This window comes from Scyliorhinus torazame, chromosome 12 (assembly GCF_047496885.1).
Source record: "Scyliorhinus torazame isolate Kashiwa2021f chromosome 12, sScyTor2.1, whole genome shotgun sequence".
Taxonomy (NCBI): domain Eukaryota; kingdom Metazoa; phylum Chordata; class Chondrichthyes; order Carcharhiniformes; family Scyliorhinidae; genus Scyliorhinus; species Scyliorhinus torazame.
Window position 1 is genome coordinate 84,525,530 of NC_092718.1, and position 17,921 is coordinate 84,543,450.

General features: G+C 49.6%; 1 protein-coding gene across 1 annotated transcript in view; it reads right to left on the reverse strand.

The window, feature by feature from the left end:
• LOC140386529 (myelin-associated glycoprotein-like) overlaps positions 1-11,922 on the reverse strand; it is a 100,256-nt gene extending 88,334 nt beyond the window's left edge. The window contains exons 1-3 of the mRNA XM_072468937.1: positions 11,767-11,922; positions 7,250-7,308; positions 5,642-5,998 (exon numbers count right to left, since the gene is read on the reverse strand). Coding sequence (XP_072325038.1) covers positions 5,642-5,998; positions 7,250-7,295 — 403 coding nt within the window. The 5' untranslated portion in view covers positions 7,296-7,308; positions 11,767-11,922. The remainder of the gene's footprint in view (positions 1-5,641; positions 5,999-7,249; positions 7,309-11,766) is intronic.
• Between the last annotated feature and the right edge of the window lie 5,999 nt (positions 11,923-17,921).

The window sequence follows — 17,921 nt, forward strand, 5'->3', positions numbered from 1 at the left end:
CATCATCCAACCCTGTCCACAATATCCTGTTTCTGTCCACATCACCCCAATCCGACAGTGCAGCACTCCCTCAGGATTGATCATCGGACATTGCTGCACTTCCTCAGTACTGACCCTCTGCCAGTGCAGCACTCCATCAGTACTGTCCCTCTGACAGTGCAGCGCTCCCTCAGTACTGACCCTCTGCCAGTGCAGCACTCCATCAGTACTGTCCCTCTGACAGTGCTGCACTCCCTCAGCACTGACCCTCCAATTGTTGGAGCAATACCTGGCACAACGGAAAATGGTTGTGGTCAATCGTCTCAGCTCCTGGACATCGCTGCAGAACTTCCCCAGCACAGTGTCCTACGCCCAATCACCTTCATCTTCTTTATTAATTACCTTCCTTCCATCATACATTCAGAAGTGGGGATGTTTGCATGTGACTGCACAATGTTCAGCACCATTCACCACTCCTCAGATGATAAAGCAGTCCATGTCTAAATGCGGCAAGACCTGGACAATATCCAGGCTTGGGCTGACAAGTGGCAAGTTACATACGCACCACACAAGTAGCAGACAATGACCATCTCCCACAAGAGAGGATCTAACCATCAGCCCCATAATATTCAATGGCATTACCATCGCTGATTCCCCCACAGCCAACATCCTCTGAGTTACCATTGATCAGGAACTGAACTGGACTAGCCGCATAAATACTGTGGCTCCCAGGGCAGGTAAAGGCTTGGAATCATACAGTGAGTAACTCACCTCCTAAAGCCTGTCCACCATCTACAACTTTCATCCAGCAGAGGGCAGTAGAGCGGAGTTACTGATTGGCTAGTGCAGGGGAAATTTGCATACGTCAGTTGTGGTCACCCTAACTTGAAGGTGTACCTGTGCAAGAGACCCTAGCTGTTCAAGTGAAGAACAGCATCCAGCAGAGGGCAGTAGAGCAGATCTGCTGATTGGCTCTTCTGGAGGAAATTTGCATATGTCTGTTGTGGTCGCCCTAACTTGAAGGTGTACCTGAGCAAGAGACCATAGCTGTTCATGTGAAGTATGTAGATAGGCCAACGAGAGGTGAGGCCATTTTGGATTTGGTACTGGGTAATGAACCAGGACAGGTATTAGATTTAGAAGTAGGTGAGCACTTTGGTGATAGTGACCACAATTCGATTAAGTTTACTTTAGCGATGGAAAGGGATAGGTATATGCCGCAGGGCAAGAGTTATATCTGGGGGAAAGGCAATTCCGATGCGATGAGGCAAGACTTAGGATGCATCGAATGGAGAAGAAAACTGCAGGGGATGGGCACAATGGAAATGTGGAGCTTGTTCAAGGAACAGCTACTGCGTGTCCTTGATAAGTATGTACCTGTCTGGCAGGGAGGAAGTGGTCGAGCAAGGGAACCGTGGTTTACTAAAGCAGTCGAAACACTTGTCAAGAGGAAGAAGGAGGCTTATGTAAAGATGAGACATGAAGGTTCAGTTAGGGCGCTCGAGAGTTACAAGTTAGCTAGGAAGGACCTAAAGAGAGAGCTAAGAAGAGCCAGGAGGGGACATGAGAAGTCTTTCGCAGGTAGGATCAAGGATAACCTTCAAGCTTTCTATAGATATGTCAGGAATAAAAGAGTGACTAAGTTAAGAGTAAGGCCAGTCAAGGACAGTAGCGGGAAGTTGTGCGTGGAGTCCGAGGAGATAGGAGAGGTGCTAAATGAATATTTTTCATCAGTATTCACACAGGAAAAAGACAATGCTGTCAAGGAGAAAACTGAGATTCAGGCTACTAGACTAGAAGGGCTTGAGTTCATAAGGAGGTGGCGTTAGCAATTCCGGAAAGTGTGAAAATAGATACATCCGCTGGGCCGGATGGGATTTATCCTAGGATTCTCTGGGAAGCTAGGGAGGAGATTGCTGAGCCTTTGGCTTTGATCTCTAAGCCGTCGTTGTCTACAGGAATAGTGCCAGAAGACTGGAGGATAGCAAATGTTGTCCCCTTGTTCAAGAAGGGGAGTGGAGACAACCCTGGTAACTATGGACCAGTGAGCTTTCCTTCTGTTGTGGGCAAAATCTTTGAAAGGTTTATAAGAGATAGGGGGCGAAATTCTCCCCCAACGTCGCGATGTCCGCCGACTGGCGGCAAAAACGGTGCCAATCAGACGGGCATCGCGCCGGCCCAAAGGTGCGGAATGCTCCGCATCTTTGGGGGCCGAGCCCCAACATTGAGGGGCTAGGCCGACGCCGGAGGGATTTCCGCCCCGCCAGCTGGCGGAAATGGTGTTTGTTGCCCTGCCAGCTGGCGCGGAAATGCGGCGCATGCGCGGGAGCGTCAGCGGCCGCTGTCAGTTTCCCACGCATGCACAGTGAGGAGAGTCTCTTCCGCCTCTGCCATGGTGGAGGATAGAGGAAAATCCCAAGGCTTTTTACACGTACATAAAAAGCAAGAGGGTAGCCAGGGAAAGGGTTGGCCCACTGAAGGATAGGCAAGGGAATCTATGTGTGGAGCCAGAGGAAATGGGCGAGGTACTAAATGAATACTTTGCATCAGTATTCACCAAAGAGAAGGAATTGGTAGATGTTGAGTCTGGAGAAGGGGGTGTAGATAGCCTGGGTCACATTGTGATCCAAAAAGATGAGGTGTTGGGTGTCTTAAAAAATATTAAGGTAGATAAGTCCCCAGGGCCTGATGGGATCTACCCCAGAATACTGAAGGAGGCTGGAGAGGAAATTGCTCCGGCCTTGACAGAAATCTTTGGATCCTCGCTGTCTTCAGGGGATGTCCCGGAGGACTGGAGAATAGCCAATGTTGTTCCTCTGTTTAAGAAGGGTAGCAAGGATAATCCCGGGAACTACAGGCCGGTGAGCCTTACTTCAGTGGTAGGGAAATTACTGGAGAGAATTCTTCGAGACAGGATCTACTCCCATTTGGAAGCAAATGGACGTATTAGTGAGAGGCAGCACGGTTTTGTGAAGGGGAGGTCGTGTCTCACTAACTTAATAGAGTTTTTCGAGGAGGTCACTAAGATGATTGATGCAGGTAGGGCAGTGGATGTTGTCTATATGGACTTCAGTAAGGCCTTTGACAAGGTCCCTCATGGTAGACGAGTACAAAAGGTGAAGTCACACGGGATCAGGGGTGAGCTGGCAAGGTGGATACAGAACTGGCTAGGCCATAGAAGGCAGAGAGTAGCAATGGAGGGATGCTTTTCTAATTGGAGGGCTGGGACCAGTGGTGTTCCACAGGGATCAGTGCTGGGACCTTTGCTCTTTGTAGTATATATAAATGATTTGGAGGAAAATATAACTGGTCTGATTAGTAAGTTTGCAGACGACACAAAGGTTGGTGGAATTGCGGATAGCGATGAGGACTGTCGGAGGATACAGCAGGATTTAGATTGTCTGGAGACGTGGGCGGAGAGATGGCAGAAGGAGTTTAATCCGGACAAATGTGAGGTAATGCATTTTGGAAGGTCTAATGCAGGTAGGGAATATACAGTGAATGGTAGAACCCTCAAGAGTATTGAAAGTCAAAGAGATCTAGGAGTACAGGTCCACAGGTCATTGAAAGGGGCAACACAGGTGGAGAAGGTAGTCAAGAAGACATACGGCATGCTTGCCTTCATTGGCCAGGGCATTGAGTATAAGAATTGGCAAGTCATGTTGCAGCTGTATAGAACCTTAGTTAGGCCACACTTGGAGTATAGTGTTCAATTCTGGTCGCCACACTACCAGAAGGATGTGGAGGCTTTAGAGAGGGTGCAGAAGAGATTTACCAGAATGTTGCCTGGTATGGAGGGCATTAGCTATGAGGAGCGGTTGAAAAAACTCGGTTTGTTCTCACTGGAACGAAGGAGGTTGAGGGGAGACCTGATAGAGGTATACAAAATTATGAGGGGCATAGATAGAGTGGATAGTCAGAGGCTTTTCCCCAGGGTAGAGGGATCAATTACTAGGGGGCATAGGTTTAAGGTGAGAGGGGCAAGGTTTAGAGTAGATGTACGAGGCAAGTTTTTTACGCAGAGGGTAGTGGGTGCCTGGGACTCGCTACCGGAGGAGGTGGTGGAAGCAGGGACGATAGGGACATTTAAGGGGCATCTTGACAAATACATGAATAGGATGGGAATAGAAGGATACGGACCTAGGAAGTGTAGAAGTTTGTAGTTTAGTCGGGCAGCATGGTCGGCACGGGCTTGGAGGGCCGAAGGGCCTGTTCCTGTGCTGTACATTTCTTTGTTCTTTGTTCTTTGATCAGAGGATTGGATAGGGTGAACAGTGAGCCTTTTTCTTCGGATGGGACATAGCTTTAAATTGAGGGGAGACAGATATAGGACAGATGTCAGAGGTAGGTTCTTTACTCAGAGAGTAGTAAGGGCGTGGAATGCCCTGCCTGCAACAGTAGTGGACTCGCCAACACTACGGGCTTTCAAATGGTCATTGGATAGACATATGGACGATAAGGGAATAGTGTAGTTGGGCTTTAGAGTGGTTTCACAGGTCGGCACAACATCAAGGGCCGAAGGGCCTGTACTGCGCTGTAATGTTCTATGTTCTATGTTCTACAAGGCACAAGTAAGTAGTGTAATGGAGTACTCTCCACTTGCCTGGATGAGTGCAGTTTCAACAACACTCAACAATATTGACACCATCCAGGACAAAGCAGCCTCGCTTGATTGCTCCTCCTTCCACAAATATTCAAACCCTCCACCACCGGGGAACAGTGTTTGCCGCATGTACCATCTACAAGATGCACTGCCGTAACTCACCAAAGTTCCTTAGACAGCACCTTCCAAACCCACAACCACTACCATCTGGAAGGACACAAGCAGTAGATACCTGGGAATCTCACCAACTGGAGGTTCCCCCCCCCAAGTGACTCATCACCCTGACTTGGAAATATTTTGCTGTTCCTTCAATTTTGCTGGGTCAAAATTCTGGATCTTCCTGCCTAGCCGGACAGTAAGTGTACCTACACCTGAAGGACTGCAGCGGTTCAAAAAGGCAACTCACCACCACTTGCTGAAGGGCAACTAAGGATAGGCAATGACTGCTGGTCTATCCAGCGATGCCCACATCCCGTAAATTAATTTTTTTAAAGTGCAGCACTCCCTCAGTACTGACCCTTCGACAGTGCAGTGCTCCCTCATCACACACCCTTCAACAGTGCAGCACCCACTCAGTATTGGCCCTCTGACAGTGCAGCACTCCCTCAGTACTGACCCTTCGACAGTGCAGTGCTCCCTCATCACACACCCTTCAACAGTGCAGCACCCACTCAGTACTGGCCCTCTGACAGTGCAGCGCTCCCTCAGTACTGATCCTCCAACAGTGCAGCTCTTCCTCTGTACTGACCCTCCGACAGTGCAGCACTCCCTCAGTACTGACCCTCCGACAGTGCAGCGCTCCCTCAGTACTGACCCTTCAACAATGCAGCACTCACCTCTCAACAGCGCAGCACCCGCTCAGCATTGACCCTCTGACAGTCCAGCACTCACTCGGTACTGACACTCTGACAGTGCAGCACTCCCTCAGTACTGACCCTCTGACAGTGTAGTGCTCCCTCAGTACTGACCCTCCAACAGTGCAGCACTCCCTCAGTACTGATCCTCTGACAGTGCTGTACTTGTGCTGTTTGAGTTTGTGTGGAATGAACTGGGACTTACCAAGGACCTGGAGTTGGACAGGGTCTTTAAAAACGTGATCGCCGTAGCCCTCTGCATTGACATAAAAGTAGTATATGTCACTGTCTGCGGGACTGACATTATTAATCCTCAATGAACAATTCTTCCCATCCAAGTCTCCAATTATTTTTGCACGTCCCACAAATGTGGTCATCGCATAATTGGGATCTTTTGAGTATGCAACAGTATATTTCCAGTAATACCAATATTTATACCAAGCTGCGTCCAATGCTGTATAAGAATGGGAAGGAATGTCAAAGATACAAGGTATCACCACACAAGAACTGCTGATGGCTCTCCTAGGCAGTGCCTTCATCGACCATTCCTCTGAGGTCCCACCTGAAAGGCAACAAGGGAGGGGACAGGAGATCAAAAAGCAGAACATTATTTAACTGGACAGAGACTGTAGAATGTGGTACAGAGGAACCTGGGTGTCCTGACACATGAATCACTGAGAGTGAGTGTGCAGTCACAGCAAATGATTAAGAAGCCAAATGGAATGTTGTCCTTTATTGTGATGGAGACTGGGGTATAAAAGTAGGGGAGTCTTCCTACAACTGTTCAAGGGTATTGGTGAGACTGCACCTGGAGCAGAGAAGGTTAACTGGACTGATTCCTGGGATGAAGGGGGTTTGTCTGATGAGAAAACATTGAGCAGGTTTGTGCCTGTTGGAGTTTAGAAAATGAGAGGTGATCTTATTCTGAGGGGTGCTTGACAGGGTGGATACTGAAAGAATGTTCCCCCCTCATGGGGGTATAGTGTGAAGCAACATAGAGGTTTTGGTGTGTTAAAGGCTCTATATAAATGCAGTGTCATTACTATTTTCATAAGTTATCCGATGCCTTGTTCCAACTGATCACTTAGATATCAGCTGTCCATTTTCAGACACACTCTGTCCATGACCAATGTCACCCGTGACTCCAAACTCTCCTTTGAAATCCTACTTCAATCCCAGCTGGAGGATTGCATCCAATCCTAGGCCTGTCACACTTTGGGATTGATGTCCAGGGGCGAATAAGTTCCATTAATGTGGAGAGACTGAGAAAAGCTGGGATTCTCCTCAGAACTGAAAAGGTTAAGGGGGACATTGAATCAAGGCATTCAAAATCATGAGGGGGTTTGGTTAGAGTAAACAAGGAAAAAGTGTTTCCAGTGGTAGGTGGCTCGGTAACCAGAGGGACCCAGATTGAAGAGAATTGGGAAAAGAACCGGCGGGGGGTGGGGGGGTGGAAGAGATGAGAAGAAGTTTTTTTACATAGTTAGTTGTGATCTGGAAGGGTGGTGGAAGCAGATTCAACATGAGCTTTCAAAAGGGGGAACTGGATAAATACTTGAAGGGAATTTGGCAAGGTTGTGGTTGGGGAGGGTGGGGGTGTGGGGGCCGGAGAAGTGGAGCCTGATTGGATCCATGTTTCAAAGAGCCATCACAGGCATTTGGTCCGAAAGGCCTCCTTTTTGCTATTTTCTATCACTCCCCATTTATTGGAATATGATTGATCACAAATTCTGTTCTCTTAAATTAAAAGTTAACTTTCAAAATCCAGGAATGAATCAAATTTCATGAGTTCAGATCAGTAGTTTATTTGTACCTGGCAGCAAACTGCAGCAGATCAACATCAGTCTCACCACTCCCATCTTTACGTCCAGTCTAAATGGAAAATTAAAAAGACAGAGGCTTTGTCAGACATTGCACCCACTTCCCTCCCTCAACCAACAAAAACTGGTGTTTAACTGGTTTTCTCGGGAGTTAAATAACCCCAGGGGTTAAATGAACATCAAACCAAGGAATGAGAGATTGGAAAACGATGTCCCAGACCAATTCACCAAACAGGCCCTTCATTTCCTCCACTGTGCTCTCAGCTTTTTCTCTCAGTGAGTTTTGTACTCACTGTAATTACATATATAGTACAAGTGTAGTAAAAGGTTAACAACAGAGATTACATGTAACTCAACACTAGATGGCGTTACTAAGTGATTGTATATAAGGCAGCATCTCTAGGAATTCTGGGAGAGGCTGATGAGGAGAAGTTGATGAAAAACACTGAGGGAGATTTCATGATAGGGATATAGCAAGAGGTTGAGTTATAGTGTAGTTTAATAGTTAGAGAGAATATTAATTGCTGTACTACAGATTCAATATTATTTTATTATCTGTTACTTAGTAAAGTGTGCAAATCTAATCACGTTTACCAGTGTAAAATATATTTTTTTGATTTAAACTTCTTATTTTTATATTCTTTGTCAACACAACACATCTGGCTAACTTGGAGGAAGATGTAACACACAATCTTTGTCTCTCTCTTTCTGCTTCTCCCTGTTCCTGCCTCTCTGTCTCTCTCTCCCTCTTTCTGACTCTCTCTCTCTCTCTATCTCTAACTCTGACTATCATTGTCTCCATTCCTCTCTGTCTGTCTCTCTTGCTTCCTCTCTACCTCTTTCGCTTTCTATGTCTCTCTTTCTGACAGTCTCTCTCTCTGTCACTCTCTCACACATCTTCGACGCAGAAGGATGAGGTTTTAAGATTGCTCAATTTATCATCACAAAACCCAGGATGACTCCCCAGTTCCTGTACCAAGGGACGCTGCACAGTTCAAGTCAATAAGAAGAGAATGCTGCATTGTTGGAGAGTCAATTAGAGGGGGTGCTGCACTGTCAGAGGGTCAGGACAGAGGGAGTGCTGCACTGTCAGAGGGTCAGGACAGAGGGAGTGCTGCACTGTTGGAGGGTCAGTAGTGAGGTAGTGCTGCACTGTCGGAGAGTCAGTACTGAGAGAGTGCTGCATTGTCGGAGGGTCAGTACAGAGGGAGTGCTGCACTGTTGGATTGTCAGTACTGAGAGAGTGCTGCATTGTCGGAGGGTCAGTTCAGAGAGAGTGCTGCACTGTTGGAGTGTCAGTACTGAGAGAGCGCTGCACTGCCAGAGGATCAGTACTGCGGGAGTGCTGCACTGTCAGAGGGTCAGTACTACGGGAGTCCTGCACTGTCGGAGGGTCAGTACTGAGGGCACGCTGCACTGTCAGACAGTCAGTCCTGAAGGAATGCTTCACTGTCGGAGGGTCAGTACTGAGGGAGTGCTGCACTGTCAGAGGGTCAGTACTGAGGGAGTGCTGCACTGTCGGAGGGTCAGTGCTGAGGGAGCGCTGTACTGTCAGAGGGCAAGTACTGAGGGAGTGCTGTACTGTCAGAGGGTCAGTACTAAGGGAGTGCTGCACTGTCGGAGGGTCAGCGCTGAGGGAGTGCTGCACTGTCAGAGGGTCAGTACTGAGGGAGTGCTGTACTGTCAGAGGGTCAGTACTAAGGGAGTGCTGTACTGTCAGAGGGTCAATACTGAGGGAGTGCTGCACTGTCAGAGGGTCTGTACTGAGGGAGTGCTGCACTGTCAGAGGGTCAGTGCTGAGGGAGTGCTGTACTGTCAGAGGGCAAGTAGTGAGGGAGTGCTGCACTGACGGGTCAGTACTGAGGTAGTGCTGCACTGTCGGACGGTCAGCACTGAGGGTGTGCTGCACTGTCAGACATCAAAATAAATAAGCTGTTCCTTCACTGTCCCTGGGTCAAAACCGTAGAATTCCCTCCCGAACAGCACTGTGTGTTACCTACACAGCAGGGACTGCAGCGGTTCAAGAAAATAACTCACTACCTCCTTCTCAAGACTAATTGCAATCGGTAATAACTAGTGGCCAAGCCAGTGATGTCCACATACTGGAAATAAATTTTAAAAAAAGAAGTGTGTCCATTTCATTTTACTGGAAATAGTTTGCAGTTTCATTTCCTTCGAATCTAGGATGGTGAGAAAACTATTCTGTGATAATCAGCGAATTTACAGTGCAGAAGGAGGCCATTCGGCCCATCGAGTCTGCACCGGCTCTAAGAAAGAGCACCCCACCCAAGGTCCACACCTCCACCCTATCCCCATAACCCAGTAACCCCACCCAACACGAAGGGCAATTTTGGACACTAAGGGCAATTTAGCATGGCCAATCCACCTAACCCGCACACCTTTGGACTGTGGGAGGAAACTGGAGCACCCGGAGGAAACCCATGCACACAAGGGGAGAATGTACAGACTCCGCACAGACAGTGACGCAAGCCAGGAATCGAACCTGGGACCCTGGAGCTGTGAAGCAATTGTGCTATCCACAATGCTACCGTGCTGCCCACGTGTTGGATAGTGTCGTGTTGGGTGCTCTGCTACACAGACAAACCAACACGGTTGCGGATGGTACAACTCAGTTTTATTATTAACAATAACAACATCTGTAAACTGGTTACTGTGGTTCGTTCATTACCATCTAACCTGTGGACCCAGCCCTAACACTATCTTGGAGAGGCACTCAGCACATGGTGAATGCCTGAGTGGCTTGCTGTGAGCTCTGTGCCCTGAGCTGTCTCCTGCTGGAATGAGCAGGAAGTGTTGTGTTCCCCGTTTTATAGTGTGTATGCTCTTGCTTGTGATTGGCTGTGATGTTGTGTGTGTATTGATTGGTCCGTTGATCTGTCCATCAGTGTGTATGTATGTTTGCACCATGATGTTTATCTGAATATCATAACTGATAGTTTGAACAATGCATCATGTCTGAATTGCTAACTGTATCTTAAACTGCTTGTTTTTTTATTTAACTGTGCCTCATTAAGATATTTGCTGAAATCCATGACTTGATAAAAGTGTGAATGCAGAATGGAAGTCACCCGAATGAACAGCAGCCTGGTTTTCACATCCCGAAAAGCAACCAGAGCGCCTGAACAGAATGCCTGTCCTGAACAGGTTGTTAACAGATCTGACAAACAGTCTTAGACAAAAAGATCTGACACTGCCATCCATACTGCAGCCATCTAGAATGGCCACCCGCAAAGGACGATGGGAAGTGTGGTCAGGTTGGGACACAGACAGGACACAGCCTGTGTGGATTGCAAACAACTCAGACTTATGCAGAAACTTGCACTTGCAGAAGCACTCTCACAGGTCTCCCCAGGAAAATGGGCTTCAGATTGAAACTTAACATTAGTAACAGACTCAGGGGCACCTATTTGCCTTATTTGGGAGTGCCTTCGTGCCTTGGACAATAACAACTAGAACCCACCCAGCTATCGAGGTGCGCACCCCTCAATGGCCAGAATCCTATTTAATATTGATTGAAATCCTAACGATCCATTGGATCCCGACCTGGGACCAGCCAAAAGAGTGTGAAAGAACGGAGGATAAGAAGAACTGCACTACCAACATTCTGTCTCTTTTGGGATCGGCCTCTGTGTACCAACTGCAGCACATCGACCAGCCAAGTTCAAGGACCCGCGACCTCCACCTGAAAGACGACACTCAGCCTCGACGAAGCATACAACCTCCAGCCGCCACACGTGGGGAACCAGATAAAGGCCTTATCTAACCTGCACAGAGCCGGTCACTTGGAAATTAAGCAAAGTTTGTTTAAACTGCTAGATACGTAGAAATGAGTAGTAGTGTGTAATTTATCAAGTATAGAACTAATCTTATGTTCAATAATAAACTGTGATTGTACTAAAATACTGGTTGTGTGGTAATTTGCCCAATACACGGAACACACTCACATATTGTGGTTATTATTAATAAAGATAGAAGTCAACAATACAATCCATCCACATTTTGGGAGTTAGTTTGACATGGGAGGTGGAATATTACTTGGAAGGATGAAAGGTGTCAGGGGGAAGAATTTGATAGACGGTAAGGACAGGATGAGGTGAAAGTGATTGTTCACAGCAGACAGAACGGGTAAAGGTTCAACAAGCTCAAGGTGGGTAAATATCTGGACAAGTGGCATTCGACACAAAGTTCAGACACAGAATTCGATTTTTGATCAGGTATTTAAAAACAACATAACTCCAGATAGGGTGAATAGGCCTTGCCCACAATCTGCACAACCGACCAGCGCTGAAAATTAGTCCAATATGATGCAGTAAACTGAGCAGCCCAGTCTGCCCTCTCGAGTGGGTGTAAAAGATCCCGCGGTCACTATTTGGAGGAATAGCATTACAACAGTGACTACGCTTTGAAAAAAGCTGAACTCCATTGTAAAGTGTCCAGAGTTCATGTTGGACACAACGGATTTGACTTGAGTAGGAAGCGTTTTACTTACAGCAGGAAGAGCCCTGGAGCTGAAGAGTAAATCCTGTCTGACGAAGGACTATTTGAAGAAACTTCAGGTAGTTGATATAATTCTGGAAATGTTCAGTCCCCCAGGATCACGGGAGAGATGATCTTTGTTCTCCTGAGTGTCTCGGACAAGAAGGGAACTGGCTCTTGGCGGAAGGTCAGTATTTCCAGTTCCTCTGTGTTTAAGGGGGATGTAAGACTAAGGATAGGTCGTGGTTTTTGGTGAGATCACTGCGTATCTTTAGTTGGAGCAGCACTCGTTTACTTCATGTCCTCGTTTCAAAGCCACAAAGCCACAGCCTCTTCCTGACGATACTCTGCTTTCAGAAACCCTCACAGCCTCACCCAGAGGCGAACTGTGTAAAACTATAAAGTCACGTCAGTCAGAATTAACACACACACACACTGTTACAATCTCAACTGATGTTGTTACGGTCTGGAACGCACTGCCTGGGAGGGTGGTAGAGGCGGGTTGCCTCACATCCTTTAAAATGTACATGGATGAGCACTTGGCACGTCTTAACATTCGAGGTTGAGGGACAAGTATTGGCAAATGGGATTATAACTGGCAGATCAGGTGCCTTTCATGAGGTGGTGCAGACTCGATGGGCTGAGGGGGCTTTTCTGTACTGTATCTTTCTGTGATCTGTGATCACTGGACAGTCAGGTCCTAGAATGGGACGTGGCTCAATCGATTGTAACTTTTATTTTTTTGTTCAGAGGCGTAGATGAACAGTCACAGGACTGCCAATTAACTTTTAACAAAAAAATAAGACATTTATTAAACATGGAAAGATTGACTATAACACAACTCCCCTCATCCAACCTATATCTTCACAGACATACACAGATTTTCTAAGGATAACACAAGTCAGAATGTAAACCGGTGACTGGATTCTCCGCATCCTGACTCTCAAATCGCGTTCGGCGACGGGGCGGGGAGTCCAGTTTCACGCATGAAATCGGGTCTGGCGGCGGTTCCATGATACTCCGCCCCCCGTGCGCCGAGTGTCCACACCTGAGGCTATTGCTTATGGCCTGCTGTGCTATTCTCCGTCCCCGACAGACCGAATTCCCGACGGTGTATTTCTAATGTGGTCCTGCCGTTCAGGAAACTCGCGAGGCGGCTGCAGACTCACGCCAAATCGCAATTCTCCGGCGCCTCGACAGCGGCATCAACGTGTTCCACTCCGCCGTACAGTAAATGCCGTTCACATATCATTAGGGGGCCTGACCGTGGTTTGATCCTCCGCCTCCGTTGGGGGGAGAGAATTCCTGATGGCGAGGTTCACTTGTGCTTCCACAAATTGGGAAACAGGCACCGTATCTGATGAGAGAGAGGAGGTAGGACATGCAGAGGCAATACAATGGGTGCCGGTCCTGACTGACTGGCGGGCTGTGGAGGGTGACAAGCGGATGGGTCGTGGGGCCGGACGAACCACCTCCCCCCACGGGACTGGGGTGTCCAGGCATGGACTGCCATTGCCGCGGCCTGCAGGCAGCCATCTTGCTGCTCACTCCACTGACTGCCCTCCATGGCCCATGGCTGTATGGGTGCCCACTCCCCACCATCCACCCCTGCATTCCAACCCCTCCACCCACCACTCCACAACCCCCCGCTATTTGTATTTACACACTCAGGGGGTGGGGGTTAATTTACATTTTAGGGGTGAAGAGGAGAGTATTTTCTCTTTCAGGGCTGAGGGGGTATTTATACATTGGGGGTGAAGGGGAGGTATTTTCTCTCTCGGGGGTGGGAGGGTACTTACACTCTCGAGGGAAGAAGGGGGATTTGGATTCTCAGGACTTGATGTTGAGTAGTTTTGGAGGGTGACTGCTCCAATCAAGATTAACCCTGTGAGTTCCTCCCTCAGCCTTATGTTTGTTTAAAGAACTTGGAGGTGGCAGCCACAGGATAGTTGTGAGCTCTGTGCTCTGAGCTATCTCCTGGTAGAATGAGCGGGAACTGTGGTGTTCCCTGTTTTATAGTGCGTGTGCTCTCACTGGTGATTGGCTGCGATGTTATGTGTGTGCTGGTTGGTCCAACTGCCTGTCCATCAGTGTGTGTGTGATTGCACCCTGATATGCTGATGTGGATATCATGACATCCCCCCCATTTTAAAAAGGTTATGGGCCTACATGTTAATAAATAGAAATGTGTACTGAGTGCGTCTGAGTGTGTGTGTGCAATATTTACAACATGTACATGAGGCTAAACTATATACAGAGGAAGGTGTCAGGTGCAACAGAACGAGGTTGTACCAATAACAGGACAAATGCAATCAACAAACGACGAGAGAAAATGTCTTGAACAATGAATGACAAGAAAAGAAACTCGTTAACAGTACTGTAAAACGAGTCCAATGTGCTAACAGGCTCATAAATCCAGTCTCAGGTGGGCAACGAATTCAGGTTGCCCGCCTCAAGGGTGGGTCAGGATCCACCAGCTGAGGAATGGGCCTGGTCACGGGCGAGAGAGGAAGAGGCAGAGTGGCAGGAAGCTCAACAAAGTCGACATCAGGGACAACAGGAGGGCGTGGCACCGGTGCATGATATCGTAGCGAGCGCGGAACCAGACGAAGGGCCCGCTGATTACGGTGGCGAATAGAGCCATCAGGCATACGAACCAGGAATGAGCGGGGAGCCACGTGGCGGAGAACCTCGGTGGTTGCCGACCAGCCACCCTCCGGTAGGTGTATGCGGACGTTGCCTCCAGACGCCAGGGCAGGAAGATCAGTCGCCCGAGCATCATGTGCCACCTTCTGCTGAGCACGCTGTTGTTGCATCCTTCGCAATACTGGAGCATGGTCGAGGTCAGGAACATGAGTGGACGGCACAGTGGTCCTGAGGGTGCGACCCATCAACAGCTGGGCTGGCGAGAGGCCCGGGGACAGTAGGGCCGAGCGATAGGCCAGCAGGGCTCAACAGAAGTCAGATCCGGCATCTGCAGCCTTGCAGAGGAGCCGCTTCACATTGTGGACGCCCTTTTCCGCCTTGCCATTCGACTGAGGATGCAAGGGACTGGACGTCACGTATGTGAAGTTGTATGAGTGGCAAAGGAAGACCATTCTTGACTCGCAAAGCAAGGCCCATTGTCAGACATGACGGTGAGCGGAATTCCATGGCAAACAAAGGTTTCTTTGCATGCCGGATGATAGCTGATGACGTTGTGTCATAGATCATAGAATTTACAGTGCAGAAGGAGGCCATTCAGCCCATCGAGTCTGCACCGGCTCTTGGAAAGAGCACCCTATCCAAGGTCAACACCTCCACCCTATCCCCATAACCCAGTAACCCCACCCAACACTAAGGGCAATTTTGGACACGAAGGGCAATTTATCATGGCCAATCCACCTAACCCGCACACCTTTGGACTGTGGTAGGAAACCGGAGCACCCGGAGGAAACCCACGCACACACGGGGAGGATGTGCAGACTCCGCACAGACAGTGACCCAAGCCAGAATCGAACCTGGGACCCTGGAGCTGTGAAGCAATTGTGCTATCCACAAGGCTACCGTGCTGCCCCCTATTGCCCCCTTGCGTGTCGTGCAGGCGTATGACCTCCGGATAACTTGAGAAGTAGTCAATCAGAATGATGTAGTCCCTGCCGAGCGCATGAAAGAGGTCCACGCCCACCTTCGCCCAGGGGGACGTGACCAACTCATGGGGCTGAAGTGTCTCAGGGGGTTGCGCCGGCTGAAACCTCTGGCAGGCAGGGCAGTTGAGCACCATGTTGGCGATGTCGTCGCTGATGCCCGGCCAGTACACAGCCTCTCGGGCCCTCCACCTGCTTTTTTCAACTCCGAGATGGCCTTTGTGCAGTTGTTCGAGGACAAGCCGGTGCATACTGTGTGGGATCACGATCCGGTCCAACTTCAAGAGGACACCATCAATGACGGCCAAGTCGTCCCGGATGTTGTAAAATTGTGGGCACTGCCCCTTAAGCCACCCTTCCGTCATGTGGCGCATCACACGTTGTAGAAGGGTGTCAGCCGCAGTCTCACGGCGAATGTGGGCCAGACGTGCATCAGTGGCCGGCAGATTGGCCGATGTGAAGGCTACTTGCGCGTCGACCTGACAAACGAACCCCTCTGAGTCGGGCGGTGTGTTGACCGCCCTGGACAGAGCATCTGCGATGATGAGATCCTTCCCCGGGGTGTAGACAAGTTGGAAGTCATACCTCCGGAGCTTGAGCAGAATGCGCTGGAGGCGAGGGGTCATGTCGTTGAGGTTCTTCTGAATGATGCCGACCAGGGGGCGATGGTCGGTCTCCACAGTGAACTGCGGAAGACCATATACATAGTCGTGAAACTTGTCGATGCCAGTCTACAGGCCATGCACTCCTTCTCAATCTGCGCATAGCGCTGTTCTGTGGGGGTCATGGCCCGTGACGCATAGGCGACCGGGGCTCATGATGCGGTGTCGTCCCGTTGCAGGAGTACCGCCCCAATGCCAGACTGGCTGGCGTCAGTTGAGATCTTTGTTTCCCGTGTGGTATCGAAAAACGCCAGTAGCGGGGCGGTGGTGAGCTTGACCTTGAGCTCCTCCCATTCACTCTGGTGTGCGGGCAGCCACTGGAATTCCATTGTCTTTTTGATCAGGTGGCGAAGAGCCGTTGTGTGCGAAGCAAGGTTGGGAATAAACTTCCCCAGGAAGTTGACCATCCCGAGAAAGCGCAGCACTGCCTTCTTGTCTGCCGGCTGCTGCATGGCTGCGATGGCTGCCACTTTGTCAGCATCTGGCCGCACACCCGACCGGGATATGTGGTCCCCCAAAAACCTTCGCTCAGTCTGGCCAAAAGAGCACTTGGCTCGGTTAAGGCGCAGGCCCTGATCCCGTATCCGTGCAAAGACACGCTGGAGACGACTGATGTGTTCCTGTGGTGTGGTGGACCAGATGATAACGTCGTCTACGTAGACGCGTACCCCTTCGATGCCCTCCTTCATCTGTCCCATGATGCAATGGAACACTTCAGTGGCCGAAATGATGCCGAATCGGCATCCTATTGTAGCAGTATCTGCCAAATGGAGTGTTGAAAGTGCACAGCTTCCTGCTGGACTGATCCAATTGAATCTGCCGACAGCCCTTGGAGGCATCAAGCTTGGTGAATATTTTTGCCCGAGCCATTTCGCTCGTGATTTCTTCTTGTTTGGGTATGGGGTAGTGTTCCCTCATAATGTTGTGATTCAAACTTTTGGGTGGATACAGATCCGGAGCTCACCGGAGGGCTTCTTGACGCACACCATGGAGCTGACCCATGGCGTTGGCTCCGTGACCCGGGAAAGCACTCCTTGGTCCTGCAGATCCTGCAGCTGCTGCTTGAGGCGGTCCTTGTGTGGTGCTGGGACCCTACGAGGTGCGTGAATGACCGGGGTGGTGTCCGGTTTGAGCGGTATTTTGTACGTGTAGGGCAGTGTGCCCATACGCTCGAAAACCTCCTGGTTGTGCGCGAGGAGTGAGTGGAGCTGCGCCCTAAAGTCTGCATCCGGGAAATCGGACGTGCCTTCCTGAGACAGAGTGTGTACCCGCTGAACGAGGTGGAGGATCTTGCACGTCTGTGCGCCTAACAGAGAGTCCTTCGAGGATCCTACGATTTCAAATGATAATGTGGCTTTGTGTGAGTTGGGTGTAACATCGAGCTGGCAGGACCCCGTGGCCGGGATGACCTTTCCATTGTAGTCAACCAGCTGACAGTGGGATGGCAGAATCGGTGGTTTAACCTTCAAGATCCGGAAGGCTGACCATGCGAGGAGATTCACATTCACCAGTGTCCAGGCAAAATGTGATCTGTGATCGGTTGACCGTTAGTGTGGCACACCACTCATCGCCCGGATCAATGCTGTGCACTGGCAGCGGCTGGTGGTTCCGACTTGGGGACATCCGGTTCTTGTGGATTACCGCAACGCGGAGAGGGCTCCCTGTCTTGGTATCACTGGTCTGCATACTGTCTGGATATGACTCAGTGAAGGTGGGCTGAATTGCCCGCACGTCCCTGCAAGGCTGGCTGAATTGTTGGGAATTGGCAGGTTGAGCTGCTCGACAGCAGGCAGCGTAGTGGCCCATCCTGCCACAGGGAAGGCATTGTCGCGCTTTGGCCGGACATTGCCGCTTTAAGTGGGCGGAGCCACAGTTGCCGC